The 16,416-nt window shown below is 39.3% G+C and overlaps 1 protein-coding gene across 1 annotated transcript; it reads right to left on the bottom strand.

Annotated features, from left to right (window-relative positions):
* Nucleotides 1-2,445: 2,445 nt before the first annotated feature.
* Nucleotides 2,446-12,556, bottom strand: gabrg1 (gamma-aminobutyric acid type A receptor subunit gamma1). Its single transcript, XM_040137324.1, has 9 exons — nt 12,522-12,556; nt 11,428-11,588; nt 10,220-10,287; nt 8,691-8,911; nt 8,302-8,384; nt 6,798-6,935; nt 5,524-5,676; nt 2,832-3,034; nt 2,446-2,727 (listed from the first exon to the last, which is right to left on the bottom strand). Exons 1-9 carry the CDS (start codon nt 12,554-12,556, stop codon nt 2,446-2,448), a joined length of 1,344 nt encoding a protein of 447 aa, XP_039993258.1.
* Between the last annotated feature and the right edge of the window lie 3,860 nt (nt 12,557-16,416).

Below are 16,416 nucleotides of genomic sequence, written 5' to 3'. Positions count from 1 at the left end.
GCAATTCTAAGACGATGTTGCTGGAAATATGTCAGTATGCATTCGTTTCTTGTGTGTCCGATTGTTTGCACGGTGGCAAAAAAACCTGTCCACAAGCTGGGTCTTTTACACGAAACAGAACTGTATAAAAGGAAATTCAAGTAATTTATGAGCTGTATAGTAAACGAAATTATTTTCTCAAACCTGTTCAGAGACGAAATGTGGAGTTGGAAATTTAAAATCTGAAACAGAGGTGTTCTTAGATACTGTAAGCATTTGCCTGAACGGTGCCTCAGTGACAATTCTATCACTTTTTTTTAACTTATGTTACATCAGAGTATAAAATCTGGCTGCTGGGAAAAACAACCATCACTGTTCATTGTAGTTCACTGTTTGACAGATTTTACAAATTCATTCCATGCAGTAGCCTCTGAGCAGAGGCTGGTCCAGTTTGACCTTAATAATCATAACACTGCGAGGTAATGCCTAGAAAAATAGAACCCTATCAACAATTAAGTTGTTCAGATACATAAAGATATGCTCCCTGGTTGTGTTACATTGACCAGTAGTGTCCCTGAATCCCAGAATTCTCTTCCCCAAAACTCACTGTTCACTGATGTTTTTAAATCTCAAGTGATTTCTTAAATTCAACTGAGTTTACTTAATAAGAGCTACAGGCCACTCTAAGAAAATCAGGGAATATAACTTTAAAAGAGGGAAGCATAACCCTTCACTCCATATCACAGCTACAAAGTGCAATACACCTCCTCTTTCCTGCATCTCAACAATATCAGTAGCACGGTAGCAAAGAGTAAACAAACAGTTGGGCTTTTTTTTTCTGCATTTGATGGCAATATCTCCTCTGCGTAGACTGGAGTTTTACTTGTGCAAACACTTCTAGCTGCAGAGCTGCTATGGGAAGGGTTAGGGTTGACAGCATGTTAACAAATCTGATTCTGAATCCTATCATATACTTAAAGAATCTAATACTGTTTAAATTCCAACATTTGCAAGTTTATTTTAGCTGTTGCAGAATTAACATTTTTTAGCTACAGCTGATATAGTTTGCTACTGGTGATGTTTGTTATTTTAAATGGCAAAAGTGACAGAAAATGCTGGATAAAAATTAGGCCTAAATGTACCTAATTGTTTTCTATGTTGCTCTTAAAAAAAAAAAAAAATGTGTGCAATGGGAGAGTTGTAAGCATTGGAGATTAGTGAATCAGGGTATTTTGCCAACCTTGAACCGGAGTCAAAATGGAACTGGCAATTAGAACCCAAAATTTTACTGGTTGAGATGAACTTTAAAGCCAAAGAAAAAAAGAATTAGTAAAAAACGCAGAGTATGAGTGGAGTTAGCCAATATTATGAAGAAGTTCTACTGAAAAATGTCATTTAGCCATACTGAATAATTTAGGCTACCTACAGTCATTAAACTTGATGTCAAAGTCCCCATTTCAAATCAATGAAATACAGAGGGCTTTATTTTAATGGTGCAATCACAAACAGACATTTGGAAAGAAGCTGGAGCAGAACTACCACTCTTTTACATTGAAAGGAGCGAGTTGACTTGTTTGTGCATGTGATGAGGATGCATTGTGGATGTCTTCCTGTGGACATTTCTGGGCACAGCTGACCCAGAACATGCTGGTGGGATTTCATATCCCATCTGGCCTTGAATGAAGGACGACTGGGTTACCTTACTTAACTTGCTGCTACTGCCGGAAGGTAGCGGGGAATAGATGTATGGATGGATTGCTGGTGCTATGCACCAAAGGGTTTGTTAAAGAGGAAATTAAATCAGAGGTTTTTCCCTGCTGTGAACAAAAATTCTCAAGAAGTGCATTTGAAGATTAAGAGAATACTGCCTGTTTGTAGCACCAGTTACACTAACTTTTTGCACAGCAGAGCCTTAAGAGTCAAGAGCCAGCCCGCTTTATGCAGCATGAATTTGCACGTTTTTTGACAATCTGTCAATTAAAATTTGATATTTCGTGTGTACAAGTGGGAATTTCAGGGGTCATAAAAAATTGTATCTGTACCCTGGCAAACATGAATATCCACAAAAATTTCATGGAAATTCAGCCTTGTCATGTCAAGAAGAATTGGAAATTTGGTGCTAGATCAAAGGTCAGAGGGTCATCTTAATCATTAGGGATTACCTACTGGGGACAATGAGTATCTTTTCTGTACTTAATGGCATATTAACGAGTAGTTGTTGACCCATGTTGCTCTGAAACAAAGTGTCAGAGTGACTGACATCACAAATTTGCCTTACTTCATTGCTAGCAGGGGAAAAACAGGGCACTATCATTCATAATTTGCATTTAGATTCTAATGTAGTTTACTTTTTTGCCATACATGTATATTGAGTAGCAATTATTTACGCTACAAGAGCAGCTCTGCTTCTTTAAAATGTTTGCATGATGTTAAACTTCAGTCGTCCTTCTTTGAGGACTACTGGTTTTATAGATACAGATAACCTATCCAATAAACCAGATTGAAAAGGCCAAAAGCGGTGGGGAAGAATATTCGTGAGTAAGAATCAATCTTTGAAACCCGCACGTGCATCCTGTTTTCACGCCAGGCACCTGAGCGGCAGTCGTCGAAGCAGCAGAAGAAGCTGGTGCAGTCTTTTCCATCCAGACACTCATAAGCATAGTCATCCTCTTCATGATATGGCACAATGTTGTTCATCTGCAGCAGGGATGTTCCAGGTCGGATATTCACCATGCTGGATGCTTTCTGCTGTGGAGGAAAACACACACATGTATTTCAGTATGTTACACCTACCATTCAGTGGGATAAAAAAAAAAGACATATTGAGAAGAAAGAAAACGAGTGTTAGGCACCTGTGTGTTATTGTTGGCTTTAGCCTTCTTGGTCTGGCGGTTGCTGGTGAAGTAGTGCAGAGTGCCGTACTCCATTAGGGCAGCGAAGGTGAAGATGAAGCAAACAGAAACAAACAGGTCCATGGCAGTGACATAAGAAACCTTGGGCAGGGACTTTCTGGAGATGGTGCTTAGAGTCGTCATGGTGAGCACTGTGGTGATACCTAAATGGATTATCACAGAGACAAATTCCGATCAGCAGTTGTATGCAGAAGTTTGGCCACCCTTGGGCAAATTACATAGTTTGTTGATTTTTGAAGTGAAAAGAAGTGAATACAAATCCTGCAGAAGACAGACATTAAAGCCATTTTTCAAATGTTAATGCAATGTTGTTTTACTTAGTTACTGTTACATAATTTCAAGAACTTGTTACTTAATTTCACACACCCCCTTCTACTTCTAAAACACTCAGAACTTCAGTAACTCGTTGGACCTTAACTGACTCGTTAAGACTTGCGAGGTAGGTCAAGAACTGTCAGTGGGAATTGTCAGATGGTGACAGTTCCAGAGCTGATAAACTCTCTGAGTTTTCAAACCTGTAACACTCAACAACCATGAGCTCCTCTAAACAACTGACTGAGAAAAAAAAAAAACTGTTAAGCATGGGTGTGGAAATTCTTCTTCCACCAGCCAGCCAGCACAGGAAACATCGCAAGCTTAGACAAAAGAATGGATTCCACTAAATATCAGCAAATTCTGGATGCAAATGTCCTGCTTTCAGGCAAGAAAGTAAAAGTAAAAAGAGGCTATATCTGTATATATATATATATATATATATATACACAGTATACAGTACATATACATCAATCAGCCAACATTAAAACCAATTACTGGTTCTACTTTTGAATGGTGTATATATACAATATATATGATGCCAAATTCTGGCTGGTTAGCAGAAATCCAGATTCAGCAGACCAGGCTATGTTTTTCCAGTCTTCAGCTGTCTAGTTTTGATAAGCCTGTGTCCACTGCAGCCTCAGATTTCTGTTCTTGGCTGAGAGGAGTGGAACCTGATGTGGTCTTCGGCTGTTGTGGCCCATCCACCTCAAGGTTGGACATGTTGTTCACTCTAATATGCTTCTCTGCTCACCACAGTTTTAAAGAGTTGTTATCTGTCAGCTCGAACCAGACCTCATTCTGTTGTTTGATGTGAACATTAACTAAAGCTTCTGAGCTGTATCTGCAGGATTTTACGCACTGCTCTGCTGCTACACGATTGGCTGGTTGGATACTTGTGTGAATAAGCAGGAGTACAGGTGTTCCTAATAAAGTGCTTGGTAAGTATATACAAATATGCATACATATGTATATATATATATATATATATATATATATATATATATATATATATATATATATATATATATAGGCATCTGATTGGTCCCAAATTCACTATGTAGCAGGACAACAAGCCCAGACGTAAAGATTCATAAAGAACTATCTTCACCAACAAGAAGAACAAGGAGTCCTGCAGCAGATGGTCTGGTCCCCACAGAGCCCTGATCTCAGCATCATGGAGTCAGTCTGGGATCACATGAAGAGACAGAAGAACTGTGGCAAGTTCTCCAAGATGCTTGGAACAACCAACTTTCAAAGTACCTTGAAACCCTGCCGCTCCTAACAGCGGGGAGATGCAGGGTAGACCCTGGACACATCATCATCAGTCTATCACAGGGCCGACATATAGAGACAAACAACCAGACATGCTCACATTGGCACCTAGAGGCAAATTAAAGTAACCAATAAACCTAACCTGCATCTTTGGACTATGGGAGGAAACCCATGCAGGCACACAAGGAACAGGTTATTTCCGTGCGCTGTTCTTCGAACAGGGATTCAAACCTGGAACCTTCTTGCTGTGAGGCGACAGTGCTAGCCAATGCACCACCATGCCACCTACTGAATGTTGTATTAAATTAATTCAGAAATAAAAACTATTCATGGCATTATTTTTGAAAGTGTCCTCAGTTTACTTTTAGTGCCTAAAAAAGCACACATCATCAAAATTCCACAACAGTGAGAGGTACTTTGACAAAATCGGACTGTTAGTGTTTGATCTTTAGCTTGTCTTGTCCCTTTGGTATTCCGAGCTATCACATAGAACAGCTGGGTTGGTGTGGGCAGTTAAATGGCACTGCTTCACAAGATTTCTGGATATCAAAACTTGGCCTCAGATGTTAAGTATTTTTCAACGTCATTAATATTCACGCCTAAACACACATACAATCAAAAAACAGGTCTTTAGATACCTTTATTAAGATATTCACATTTATAAACTCAGTTATCTGCATAATTATATCTGTGTGGGTGTGGTTTGAATATATTTGATTAACAGTGACCAAACAATTGTCATCACATTCTGATTCAAACGTTGCTAAGTCCTTATTGGTGCAAGAGTGCAAGAGTGCAAAGAACAAATTCAGAAATCTCTAATGTAAAATAACCAAAACTTCTTTAAAAAAAAAAAAAAAAACTTTAGCAGAAAATAGTGTGTTCATAATAGATCCCATCACTCATAGTAAGAAGCTGATTGAGAAAATACATCTTCAGGGCATTTAAAGTCCTTGAAAAGGACAGTACAGTGATTTACAGAACAAGGCAAATTTGTACTCGGCCTCAGTAGAACTTTGTATAATATAAGAACGTATCAAACCTAGAGATGTTCGGGCTGGGACAGCATCCTTATTGATCCAGAACGAGACCCAGGACAAGACCACGATCATACTGCAGGGAATGTAGGTTTGGATGGTGAAGTAGCCCATTCTTCGACTCAGGTCAAAAAAGATCGTCATGATTACATATTCACCTGAAAGTTTAACAATAACGTAGATCTAGATATAAAAAATTAACAAGCCCAAGGGAAAAAGTGAGATGTTCAAACTATTTAAGTAAAGCAGGGTAAAAGAGAGCACAGACTGGGATTTATATAACCCATTGCAGTTTATGAATTTTATATGATTGGGGAAGTATGCATTCTGAAATTACATAGAATTTTTATTTACACATTAATTCAGTATGAATTAACCTACTTCCATGGGGATTATCCAAAAACACTGTACAGATGAGAAGACTGCACACAAAAGATAGGATTGGTTTGCACCACGGTAACACAAAGCAGCACAAGAACAAACTGGATATACAGACAAGGCCAAAAAGTGTTGGTACCCTTATACCCAGTACAACAATGCTGTGTTCCTCCAGAAAAATGTTGAGATTAAAAGCTCTTTTGTCATGCACACCTGCATGCTTTGATCAGCAATAGAATAGGTCCATGTGACCTTAGCCAGCCTCCCTGGACGTGGCTGCAAGGGGAAAATTGACCCCAGATTGAACAGAAGGAAAGTTTGAATGGTGGAAAAAGAACCAAGGAAAACTTCAAAACAGACACAAGCTGACCTCCAAGATCAAGATACAGCAGTGTCTGGTTGCACCAGACGTCACTCTCTGAATGAAAGTGGCCTCCATGGAAGAAGAACCAGGAAGAGCCCACTTTTGAAAGAGAGACATAAAAAAGCCAGACCAAAACTAGAGCTTTTTGGTAGGTCACATCAGTTCTGTGTTAAAAGAAGAAAAACTGAAGCTTTCAGAGAAAGAATACCCCCACTGTGAAACATGGCTTCTGGGCTATAAAATATTAGGTTAAGGGTCCCAGTATTTTTGTCCATGGCATTTTTATTTGCTGTATTATTTAAAATAATATTTTACATAGACAGTCAAATGAATTAGAATTGTGAATACCAATTACTTTAGTCTGTTTTAACTTATTTCAGAGAAAATTGTGTTTTTCTTTTCTAAGTGGAATGGTACCAATCATTTTGACCACATCTGTATGTGATGTTGTTCATATTGAACTGTACTCTTCGCTGAATATCAGTGCCTCATGTAAAACTGGAGACTGACCACATGTAAGAGGACTTAATCTCTCACCTGACTGGGTGTGTGCCACATCAGAGGTGTTCCTCAACCCAACAAAGGCAAACTGGTAGAGTCTCCAGTACCGCTGGTCTGCCACCTCTACTGCTCGTCTCTGCCACCGGTACATGATCTCATTCTTGGGATAACCATCTACAGACCCCCCCCCCACCCACACACACACACACACACACACACACACACAGACATAATACACTAATTAGAAGCCTTACTGATGCCTATAATATCCAACAGGAAGCTCAAAGTGCTTCCCTATTCGGTGTACTGCACATCACAGGGAAACACTGCACCACGGCGAAGCACACAGGAACATTCAAGATGGAACTGACCTTCCCAGTCTCATGAAATTTCATCAAATGAGCAAGATGTCTTCAAATGCAAAGAACAGTTTGTATACTACAGAATGTTTCAGTTAAAAGTGAGCGTTGACAGGAATTCCCGTAATAGTAATAGTAGTTTTTGCAGATGTGAGATAGTGTTTACTCGCAGGCAATACACAGGGTGGAAGTAATTGCTCCACCTGAAAGAGGAAAGAAATATCCTTTGTAATTGATACATCTATAGTGAAGAATGTTTGTTGAAGCTACAGGATTGTTTTTGACATGCACTAGTAGTGCTTCTAAATTGGATTATTTTACAATAAAAAGGCTCATGTTTGCAAAGTTTGAAAATATTCTAAACTTGGCTAACAAGTCCTTTTATCTGTAATACTTCCCATGGCGATTTTCTGGTGACTGCAAGGAAGTAAAATCACTTGGTTGAGGTTAGAAAAATATAGTGGTCATGGTTAAAGTCTGGGAAAGATACCCTAAATAGTTAAAAGAAAGTGATATATGGTCAAAGGTCTCTGGTGTTGAAGTCACTTGTTTTGACTTTTGATCAGATCTCATCCTTTAAAGGGTTTGTGTTGGTATACTAGTAACTGCTACTGAGAAACCGTTACTTGCAACAACTGCAAGAGCGTGCTTGCTTGTAAGTAAATTTTAACTTAAACTTTTAGGCATTTAAAAGAATGGCCTATGCTTTTGTTTTTCAGGTGAGATTTCCTTTGTTGTTTCATAGTTTTTATTGATGAAATTGCCACTGGTTTGTGCTCATTTGAAGACATTTAGTGTGACTGTAGTGGCTCTGACATTTGTCCTCAACTCCATGAAATGTGCTTTGCATTTTTCACTAGTGTGTGGAGGATTAAGATCATGAGAAGCTGAAGCACAATGCAAGAGACAAATGAAGGATGACACAGACAGCATGAATCAGACTGGGAGAGGGTGCATAATTCATTAAGTCTGTCAGAGAAAATGGGACTGGGTGACCTCCTCTCTCAGCTGGTGGAGCTGATGATAGATCGGTATAGGTTAGAGAGAGCAGCCTCAAGCAGATGGGTCTTTTGTCAAAGAGAAGAAACAAGGGCTTAGCCATTATGCTAGCCCACACAGAAGCCCCTCTCTGTCGAGATGACGGGTTCAAAAATGGAAGGGGAAAATGTTTGACCACCTACAGCTTGAAAACTCCAGTGGGCACGAGTGCTCATCCATTGGAAAGTTATGCAGCTTAAGGTAACACTCCGCATTAATAGTCAACCTGATAAAAACAAAATTGTGACACAGAAAAAGCAGGTCTCAGCAATGTTTTTTTTTTCCCTCCCAAGTGTGATTGAACATAGTAAAAGTATGTTATGTTCTCTGTAATTATACTAACAAATGCAGAAAAAACGTGACCATTAGACTGTGCTTTGACAAATTGGGGTCACCTAAAAGAGAGCTACATGACAAAAACACAGATGTACACACTAAAGCTGCACAGACAACAAAGAATTTTGAAAAGCTGATACTTGAACATTAAAAATGTCAACCAAAAGTTAGCAAACTGGTTTCAAAACTATCCTACCTTAGTGTGTACATGACTCTCCCATTGCTCCACAGCCTCAGGAGGCGGTTGGGAGTGGTGATCCAGTGGGCGTCTGATTTGCGTGAATTCCTGAAGAATGTGTCAGGAATCCAGATTTTGCCTACCATGTTACTGTTAAGCATGAGCAGCTTCATCGAGCTGTTGAATTTCAGTCGGCTGTCATACCATGTCTGGGCAAAGAAGATGTCAATGGTGTATTCCTGAAACAGAGTTAGGCAATCAATGCACATACAGCCGATTAAAAAATGAACTTATGTATACAAGAAGACATCTAAACGGTTACTTGAAGAATTCCCTAGTGCCAACTATTGGATGAATTGCGATCATCCATATGTGGTTCAGACATTCAAGTTCCCCTCAGGATGAATTGCAATCACTTTAGTGATCCCCTGACATTTCATGTAGCACCATCTTCAGGTCAAAATTTTAAGCTGCCCGGTAAAATATCTTGACTTGATGGAAAAATCAAGTCAAGAAAATTTTGTACAAATATTCTTGCTTCTCAGACAGTGAATTCTGACTTTGGTGATTCCGACTTTTACTGTAGTGCCCCCAGCAGGTTGACATTTGTTTGAGTGAAATGTCTCAGCAACTAGTGGTTGGATTACCATGAAACTTGCTACACAATCAAACAAACAAAAATCTCAAATAAAGCTGCACTTACTAGCTCTTTTGAGCACTTTCAACCACATCTCATGGTGAGTTTCCATCCACCTTTTTTATGTGCATTTTCACTGGAGTGAGAAAGCTGGAAATTCGAAAAAATGTCAAAATATTGCAAAAGAGCAAAAAAGCTTTTATGCTTGGCTGAGGTGGAAAAGTTGTTTTATTGATAAGAGCAAAATGCCACAAAGTGCAATGGAAACAGACTTAGCAAATAAAGCATCATGTACATGAATCATGTAACTTAAAATTCCACTGAAACAAACACAAATGTCCCATTTCCATTATGTTTTCTACATTTTTTTCACCGTTTAGTGCTGTGTTAATTACATAATTTTAACGCGCCCTCTTCTTCTGCAATTTAATGGCACTGACTGGAAAAATAGTGCCACCAGCTGTTTAACTTGACAAGCCAACTCCTAATATTCCTATCACTGTAGAAGTTGGAAATGCTCATTAATTTGCATTTTCTACAATTTGCGTGGCATTTGGATGGAAATCCACCTTCGGTCTCAGTGGATGGAGGTTGAAAGTTCTGGAGAAACTAATATTTGTGTCTTGTGGTATTTATCTGTAAATACCATTTGCAAATAACTTTAAAAGAATTAACTTTCACACTCAACTACCTGATGAGTTGCCATTGAAATTTGTACAGACATTCATGGTCCCCGGAGGATGGATCCTAATGACTAAAACTGTACAAATACAAACTGTGAAAAGCACTCTTTCACTGTAACTTGCACACGCTGTTGTTATTTAACATTAGTTAGGGGGATTTAGCCGTCCACTATCCATTATATCAGCAGAAAAAAAACAACTAAGGAAATCAGAAGATGCAGTCTCACCATGTTGATGGGGTCCACTGGTCCAATGCTGTTGACATAAACAGCTGTTTCAATCACTGTTGGCCTCACTGAAATATAACAGAAAACATACTGCACTGACATACACAGCATCAAATGACATGTTTGTTTGCTGATGTCCAAAAGTTTGCTGTTTGTCTTGTCATCCTAAATCACAAAGTTAACGATAATGAAGAAGAGCATCCTATCCCTATTGAATCTATGTAAAATGTAGATCTCCCTTTTTCCCCAAAATAAAGGTTAAGACAATGGGGTTAGGTGATTAAATGCATATATCCAGAATTGTCAGGAAACTGAATCTATTGCTATTGCTGTTTTTTTCCCCCTGCTTTGGCAATTCACATTGCTAATTTAAAGTATGGTCAGTTTTTTGCATCGTTTTTTTTTCAAAAGATGCAAGTGTAAAAGTCCCAGCTCTCAGTAGTGAAGTGTCAGGTGACGGTGAGGGTTCCTACCACATAATGTCATCAAATGTTTGCTCTGATCTCATTTGATCAAGTACTTGAGAAGCTGTCACATATACGGTATATCTGGAAGTAGTTCCACAGTATCTAATACTCAGTCCCTCTGTAGTATCAAACACTCAAGAATTCTGGGGAGACACAGCGAACTTCCATCCTTTTGACCTGCCTGACCCCTTTTTAGGAAATAAAACATGACATATTACTCTGACACAACCACACAATGCATCATAATTCAGCTCTGATACGGTGTAGTGAGTATGCACTTAATTTGCACAAACAGCTTTACAATGGCCCAAACACCATGCAGGTAACCTAACTAGTTACCTTATAAAGGCAACATAGACAAAAAGTCCTAAGGGTGCTCAGATTAATTGAAAGTTGGAACATCTACAATTTCATGATAACTAAGCAAAATATATTTCCTGATGCTGAAATAATTAACTACAGTTACAATAATATAAACAGGCAGAGAACACATCAACACTATTATATTGAGGGATTTCAAGTCACATTTATTTAGCCCAATGTCATATATCACAAATCTGCCGCAAGGGCAAGGGTATTTTTGCTATATCATTTATAAATTATTAATGACAAAACTAACTAACCAAATACTGCATAATGTGACCAAACCTTGGATCTCTATCTTAGCACATTACGCTCATTCTTGGATCCTTGAAGCAACCTGTGCAGCTAAGATATCTCCAGAGAATGAACTTGACTTGCCTCCAATGTCAGGCCGCAGTTTGTTGTCATAGCCCTGCAGCAGTTTATTTAGGATCAAAGTCACATCGCTCTCATAGACCTTTGGTGATAAGACCCAAGTCTTATTTATGGGCACATCTTCATAGTCCTCTTCTTCCTGTTTACTGGGCCCAAATGCTGCACTGTGGAGTAGAAAAAAACGCTGTATGAAACAAATATATGCAGTATTTATATGTACTGTAAATCTGTGGGTGTGTGAATGTCAGAAAATGTACCATAAAGAGTGTTGATGCAGGTATGGAATGGCTCTGTGGTCAGATTTGAGCAATTTGTTAGCTTTGGTATGACAAAGGTGAAATGTAGGTACAGTCTATATTTACTCAATATTTTTTGTCAACCCCTAACACTCAACGTTTCACCCATTTTGATCCCCTTTTGGGTGGAAGACATCTTAAACAGCACTTAAGGCTCCAGTATCAATTACAGCCCTAGGTAGAAGTTCCAATATACTGCAATGTGTCTCGGAAGTCTACAGCCTCACAGTCCCAGCACCTGCAATTAGGAAAAGCCCATACCTGCAGACCACCTCTGCACTCAGAAAGAAACAGCCTCTCTTGCTCAGCCACAGATTACCTTCTAGCCAGTGAAAGGGAAAAGTACTTCGTGAGACGGGATCATCTCAAGTGCTCATCATGACAGCTGGTTTACTTTGTTTTGGCTGAAGGAGAAGATTGAAATCTTGATTCAATCCAAGACACTTACAATACCAGTCTTGTGGGACGCTGGCTGGCTCTACACCCTAGACCCTAACATTGACTGTAGGTCTAAACTTACATTTCTGTTCATTCAGCCATCATTTATTATGCTTTAGTTCTATCATTGCATCTGTCTAAACTGTAATGGCTACGTGCAAAGCTGCAACCTGCACAATATTTCTGTGCTTCAAGTCTCTTTTCCTCCAACTTAAGTATGTGTGTAACCACAATGATTGTGAATTTCTTCTCTGAGCACTTCCAAAATGCAGGTGACCCACTCAGTGCCTGAATGCATCCTTTGTAGACACTGATGGAGCACTGAGAACGCTGCTGCTCTGCTAACATGCTGGCCCACTCCACCTGGGCATCTCCTCTGATATGTGATTGACAGTCATTGGTCTAATTAGAGGTTACAAGTGTTGGAGCATACATGTAACTTACATGTAGCGTACATGTAGCTTGTTGCATCATGAACATGTCTCTCTCTCATTTTCTCTCTCTCTCTCTCTCTACCCACTGAACTGGTACACACGGGGTTAGCGTTAGATTCTACACTGACTTAAATATGACTACAACCAATGTACGATTTCATCAAAAGACTAACACTAAAATGAAATCAAAATCAGATGCTGAAATTAACACTATATCGAGTGTATGCTTACATATAGATTTGGAAGCAACATGATTCTAAATCCACCTCAATAGGTTTACAATCAAGTTTATGTGTCTGTTTTCTGCTGTCCTGCCATGCTGTGTCTATTACAGGCAGTTATACATGGCAGAACTCTAAGTCTGGGCCAGGGTGTGCCGCTGCTGTTAATGAACATGAACCTGATGCTGTAAAGAGGCCCGGGAACTTGGCGTCCAGCCCCCCCTGTTAAATGATCCTTTCCTGGACAATATGTAATACGAAGGACATGACCTCAACCATGGCACAATAACCCAGTGAGGTGTGTCTACTGAATGTCAATCATGGACAAAAAATGTCAAAATATTCTACAGATTTCTTGCCACATATTTATACTTTGTTGTTGTTGTTGTTGTTGTTGTTTTGTTTTCCACACTACTAGTGTAGCTTAAGGATGGTAGTGCTGGTCTGTTAATCCGTCTGTGTGTCTGTCCAAACACCTTGGTACAGAACAAGATATCTGGGCAACTGACAATTGACTGCCATGAGATCTGATATGGATATTAAGGGACCATGGAGAACTATTCTAAATGGATGCCCAGTGACTCCCCCACACTTTTTGCCTAGCAGCAATGTCAGTTAAAAATGTCCTCTTCAACAACATGTTGGTCTATAATGGTCAAAACCTAAGCATATTTACACAGACTCTGCTGTGGATGAACTGTATACTGGATGGTCCCCAGAGGAAGAACAAGGACAATTAATGATCTCAGATAAAGCATGGACATAGTGTCTTTGGCAGTATCACGTATGACAGCTCCCATATGTTTGTGAAAAAAAAACAAAAAAAACAAAAAAAAACCTTTAAGCTTCCTAGTGCCAGCTCACAGATTAGTTCTTGTTTATTAAAATTTTGGGTCTTATTTTTGACTTTTGACTTAACATTGTTTTGTTTTGTTTTTTTTTTTACAGTTTTTATCATACACATATTAAGGAGTGGTTAAGCTAATTGTTGACTTTAAATTGCCCATAGGTGTAAATGTGAGCATGTCAGCCCTGTTACTATCTGGCAACCTCTCCAGGGTGTATCCCACCTCTTGCCTAATTTCAGCTGGGATAGGCTCCCCACGGCATTCAAGGATAAGGATAGTGTATAGCCACTGTAAAGATATTAAGGAGCAATGTGAAATTCAGTTCAAGAACACTCTGACATGTGTACAGTAGGAGCCCGGGTTTAGTTAAGTTATACAACCTTTAGTGCCAGTAAGCAGTACTAGTGTTAGTAATTGTTTTACATTTTTATCTAAATGCTTTTATCATCTCCAGTTTATTTCTTATATCTGCTTCTGTCCTACTATAACATACATACAAGTTGGTAGATTTTGTTTGTTTACTGAAACACACGTAGCATTGACACAATTACCACAGTATGTTAAGTTAAAAACACTTTATGTAGCCTGCAGCTTCATATTTTGGGAGGATAATGATGCACATTTCCACTTGGTACCAGCATATCATGTTAGTGCGTCCTGCGATCTTGAGGCCTGAAAGTTGTATGACATATGTTTTCCATATGTGGAAAAGACCGACTTTGTATTTCTAGTTAGAAGTTGGGAGTTTTATCACTCCGTTCTTCACAGCCAGAGATTTCAAATGGGGGCCATCAGAAGAACTGAAGCTTACTATAACACACTGGGGCACTGTCTTCAGCACTGAGCTGTGGCTGTTGCTGCTTGAGCTCAGCTGAAGTTTAAAGTCACACAATGGAAACTTGCGAGGCCCACCGAATCCTCTTACTGTGATGCTGAGTGTTGATTCAACTTCACCCTTCTTTACTCTATTCTAACCCATTGTACCGTCAACTCAGTTCTGTTAGCACTTTTAGCGATGAGTCGCTTATTCCACAGCAGTTCAGCCTGTCTCATCATGTTCTTCTTCAGGGGCTTCTCTCCACTGTCATCTGATCCAGTGGTTTATTGGCAAGTTAAAACCAACAAAGCCTGTGCCGATCATGATGTTAAAGAGCCAAAGTTCTTCTGAGCTTGTGGTCTGGAACACTAACAGTAGTCTGTTCACTATACACTAATATGTTAATCGGCAAGATGTGTCAGCCTTTGATTATGTGTATGAAATTCTTTAAAGAAGGAATAAAAAAAATGTGTAATGAAAATTTGCTTAATTTGGGGAAACATGGTGTTAATATATACTCTTTTAGTTATTCGTCCACCGAAATAAATCTCAGAGACAGCATAATAAAACGAAGTAACCGTTTCGCTTGGTGATCAGTCAAGAGGGTCTATAATGAACATATTAAGTTAAGGAAAGAATTTACTTCAATTTAGGTAGAACAAGCAAGAAAGAATCGGACATGTAAAGTGACTGAAAGTAAGTTAAGGAAAACTATGGCAACGACTTTATACGCAAACCATTTATTACACACACTACTAACAAAGAACTACGAAGCCCTTAGGGTCAGGTAACCCTACAGCATGTGTATAAACCTGCAACATGTATATAAACCAAAATGACGTGACCGTCACTGGAAGCAGCTGGTAAAAGCGAGGATAAATTTACAGTCACGTTTGGATAGAGAAGCCAATTGTAATTTCTCAATATCTTAGGTTAGAGGAAGAGAAGTGTAGGCTGATCGCATGTCTATGGAATGGTTGCAGCGAAGTTGGTGTTTTGGTATCTGGAGTAGGGGAGAAGGTGCTGCAGTCGGCGGGTATGGAAGTGAAGATCGTTCTCTTGAAATTGATGTGACAACACAGAGACAGAGTTGGACATCTAGCACAGGTAACATATAAAATCTGAAGTTGCATTCCATTAAACGTCTTTCATAGGGAAATTTTGAGAAAGAGATTTACAAAAGCATGTGACCAATCCATGAACATGCTTTTCCCCCAGGGTGGTGTCACTGATATGTATTCAGACACACATTATAGTAGGACAGAGTTCCCTCCTTGGTTCTGTCGTCGGTCTAACAGTTTCCTTTCTTTCAATCCCATCTTGACATTCTTCTGTATGTTGTTCCATGTACGTTGAAAGAAAGTTCTGGAGGTTAAACAATGGTCACAGCAAGGAAGCAGCAACCCTGTTATTAGAGTGACCTGTGTAATCTCCAATATGGTCTTCCGGTGGCCATTAGCAGTCTATTGTTAATCCACTCCTATATTTTGCCTCCTTCAAGAAGTCTTTAATTGTATTTAAACGGAAGCACCAATCGTTGTTTGGTGTCTGGTGAAAGCGGCAAACGGCCTAAACTAATTGAGGCCGCTTGTGGCAAGAAGAATGGCCAATTTGGTTGGAGCTGACAGAAAGGCTACAGTAACCCTACAGATGTTAGGGTCAGAATTTGGTGAGCACTTTGGGCACCTTAATACCAATAAATTATGGTTTGAATTCCACAGCCTATCTGAGTACTGTTATTGACCATGTGCATCCCTTTATGGCCACAGTTTTCCATCTTCTAATGGCTACTTCCAGCAGTATAATGCTCCATGTCACAAAGCAAAAGTCGTCTCAAACTGGTTCCATTAAGATTACAGTGAGTTCAGTGAAAGTCAGTGGCCTCGCCAGTCACCAGATCTGAATCCAGTAGAAAATCCATGGCACGAAGAATTAAGG

Source organism: Xiphias gladius, chromosome 10 (assembly GCF_016859285.1).
Source record: "Xiphias gladius isolate SHS-SW01 ecotype Sanya breed wild chromosome 10, ASM1685928v1, whole genome shotgun sequence".
Taxonomy (NCBI): domain Eukaryota; kingdom Metazoa; phylum Chordata; class Actinopteri; order Istiophoriformes; family Xiphiidae; genus Xiphias; species Xiphias gladius.
This window is presented reverse-complemented; position numbering and strand designations above follow the sequence as displayed.

Bases quoted from the DNA above. Each gene is read 5' to 3' on its own strand.
- gabrg1 (XM_040137324.1), bottom strand. From the start codon at position 12,556: ATGACTGTCAATCACATATCAGAGGAGATGCCCAG. The intron at 8,912-10,219 runs GTGAGACTGCAT...ACTCTGTTTCAG, and splicing joins CAGTGGACCCCATCAACATG to GAATACACCATTGACATCTT. The intron at 5,677-6,797 runs GTGAGAGATTAA...TTAAACTTTCAG, and splicing joins TGTGGCACACACCCAGTCAG to GTGAATATGTAATCATGACG.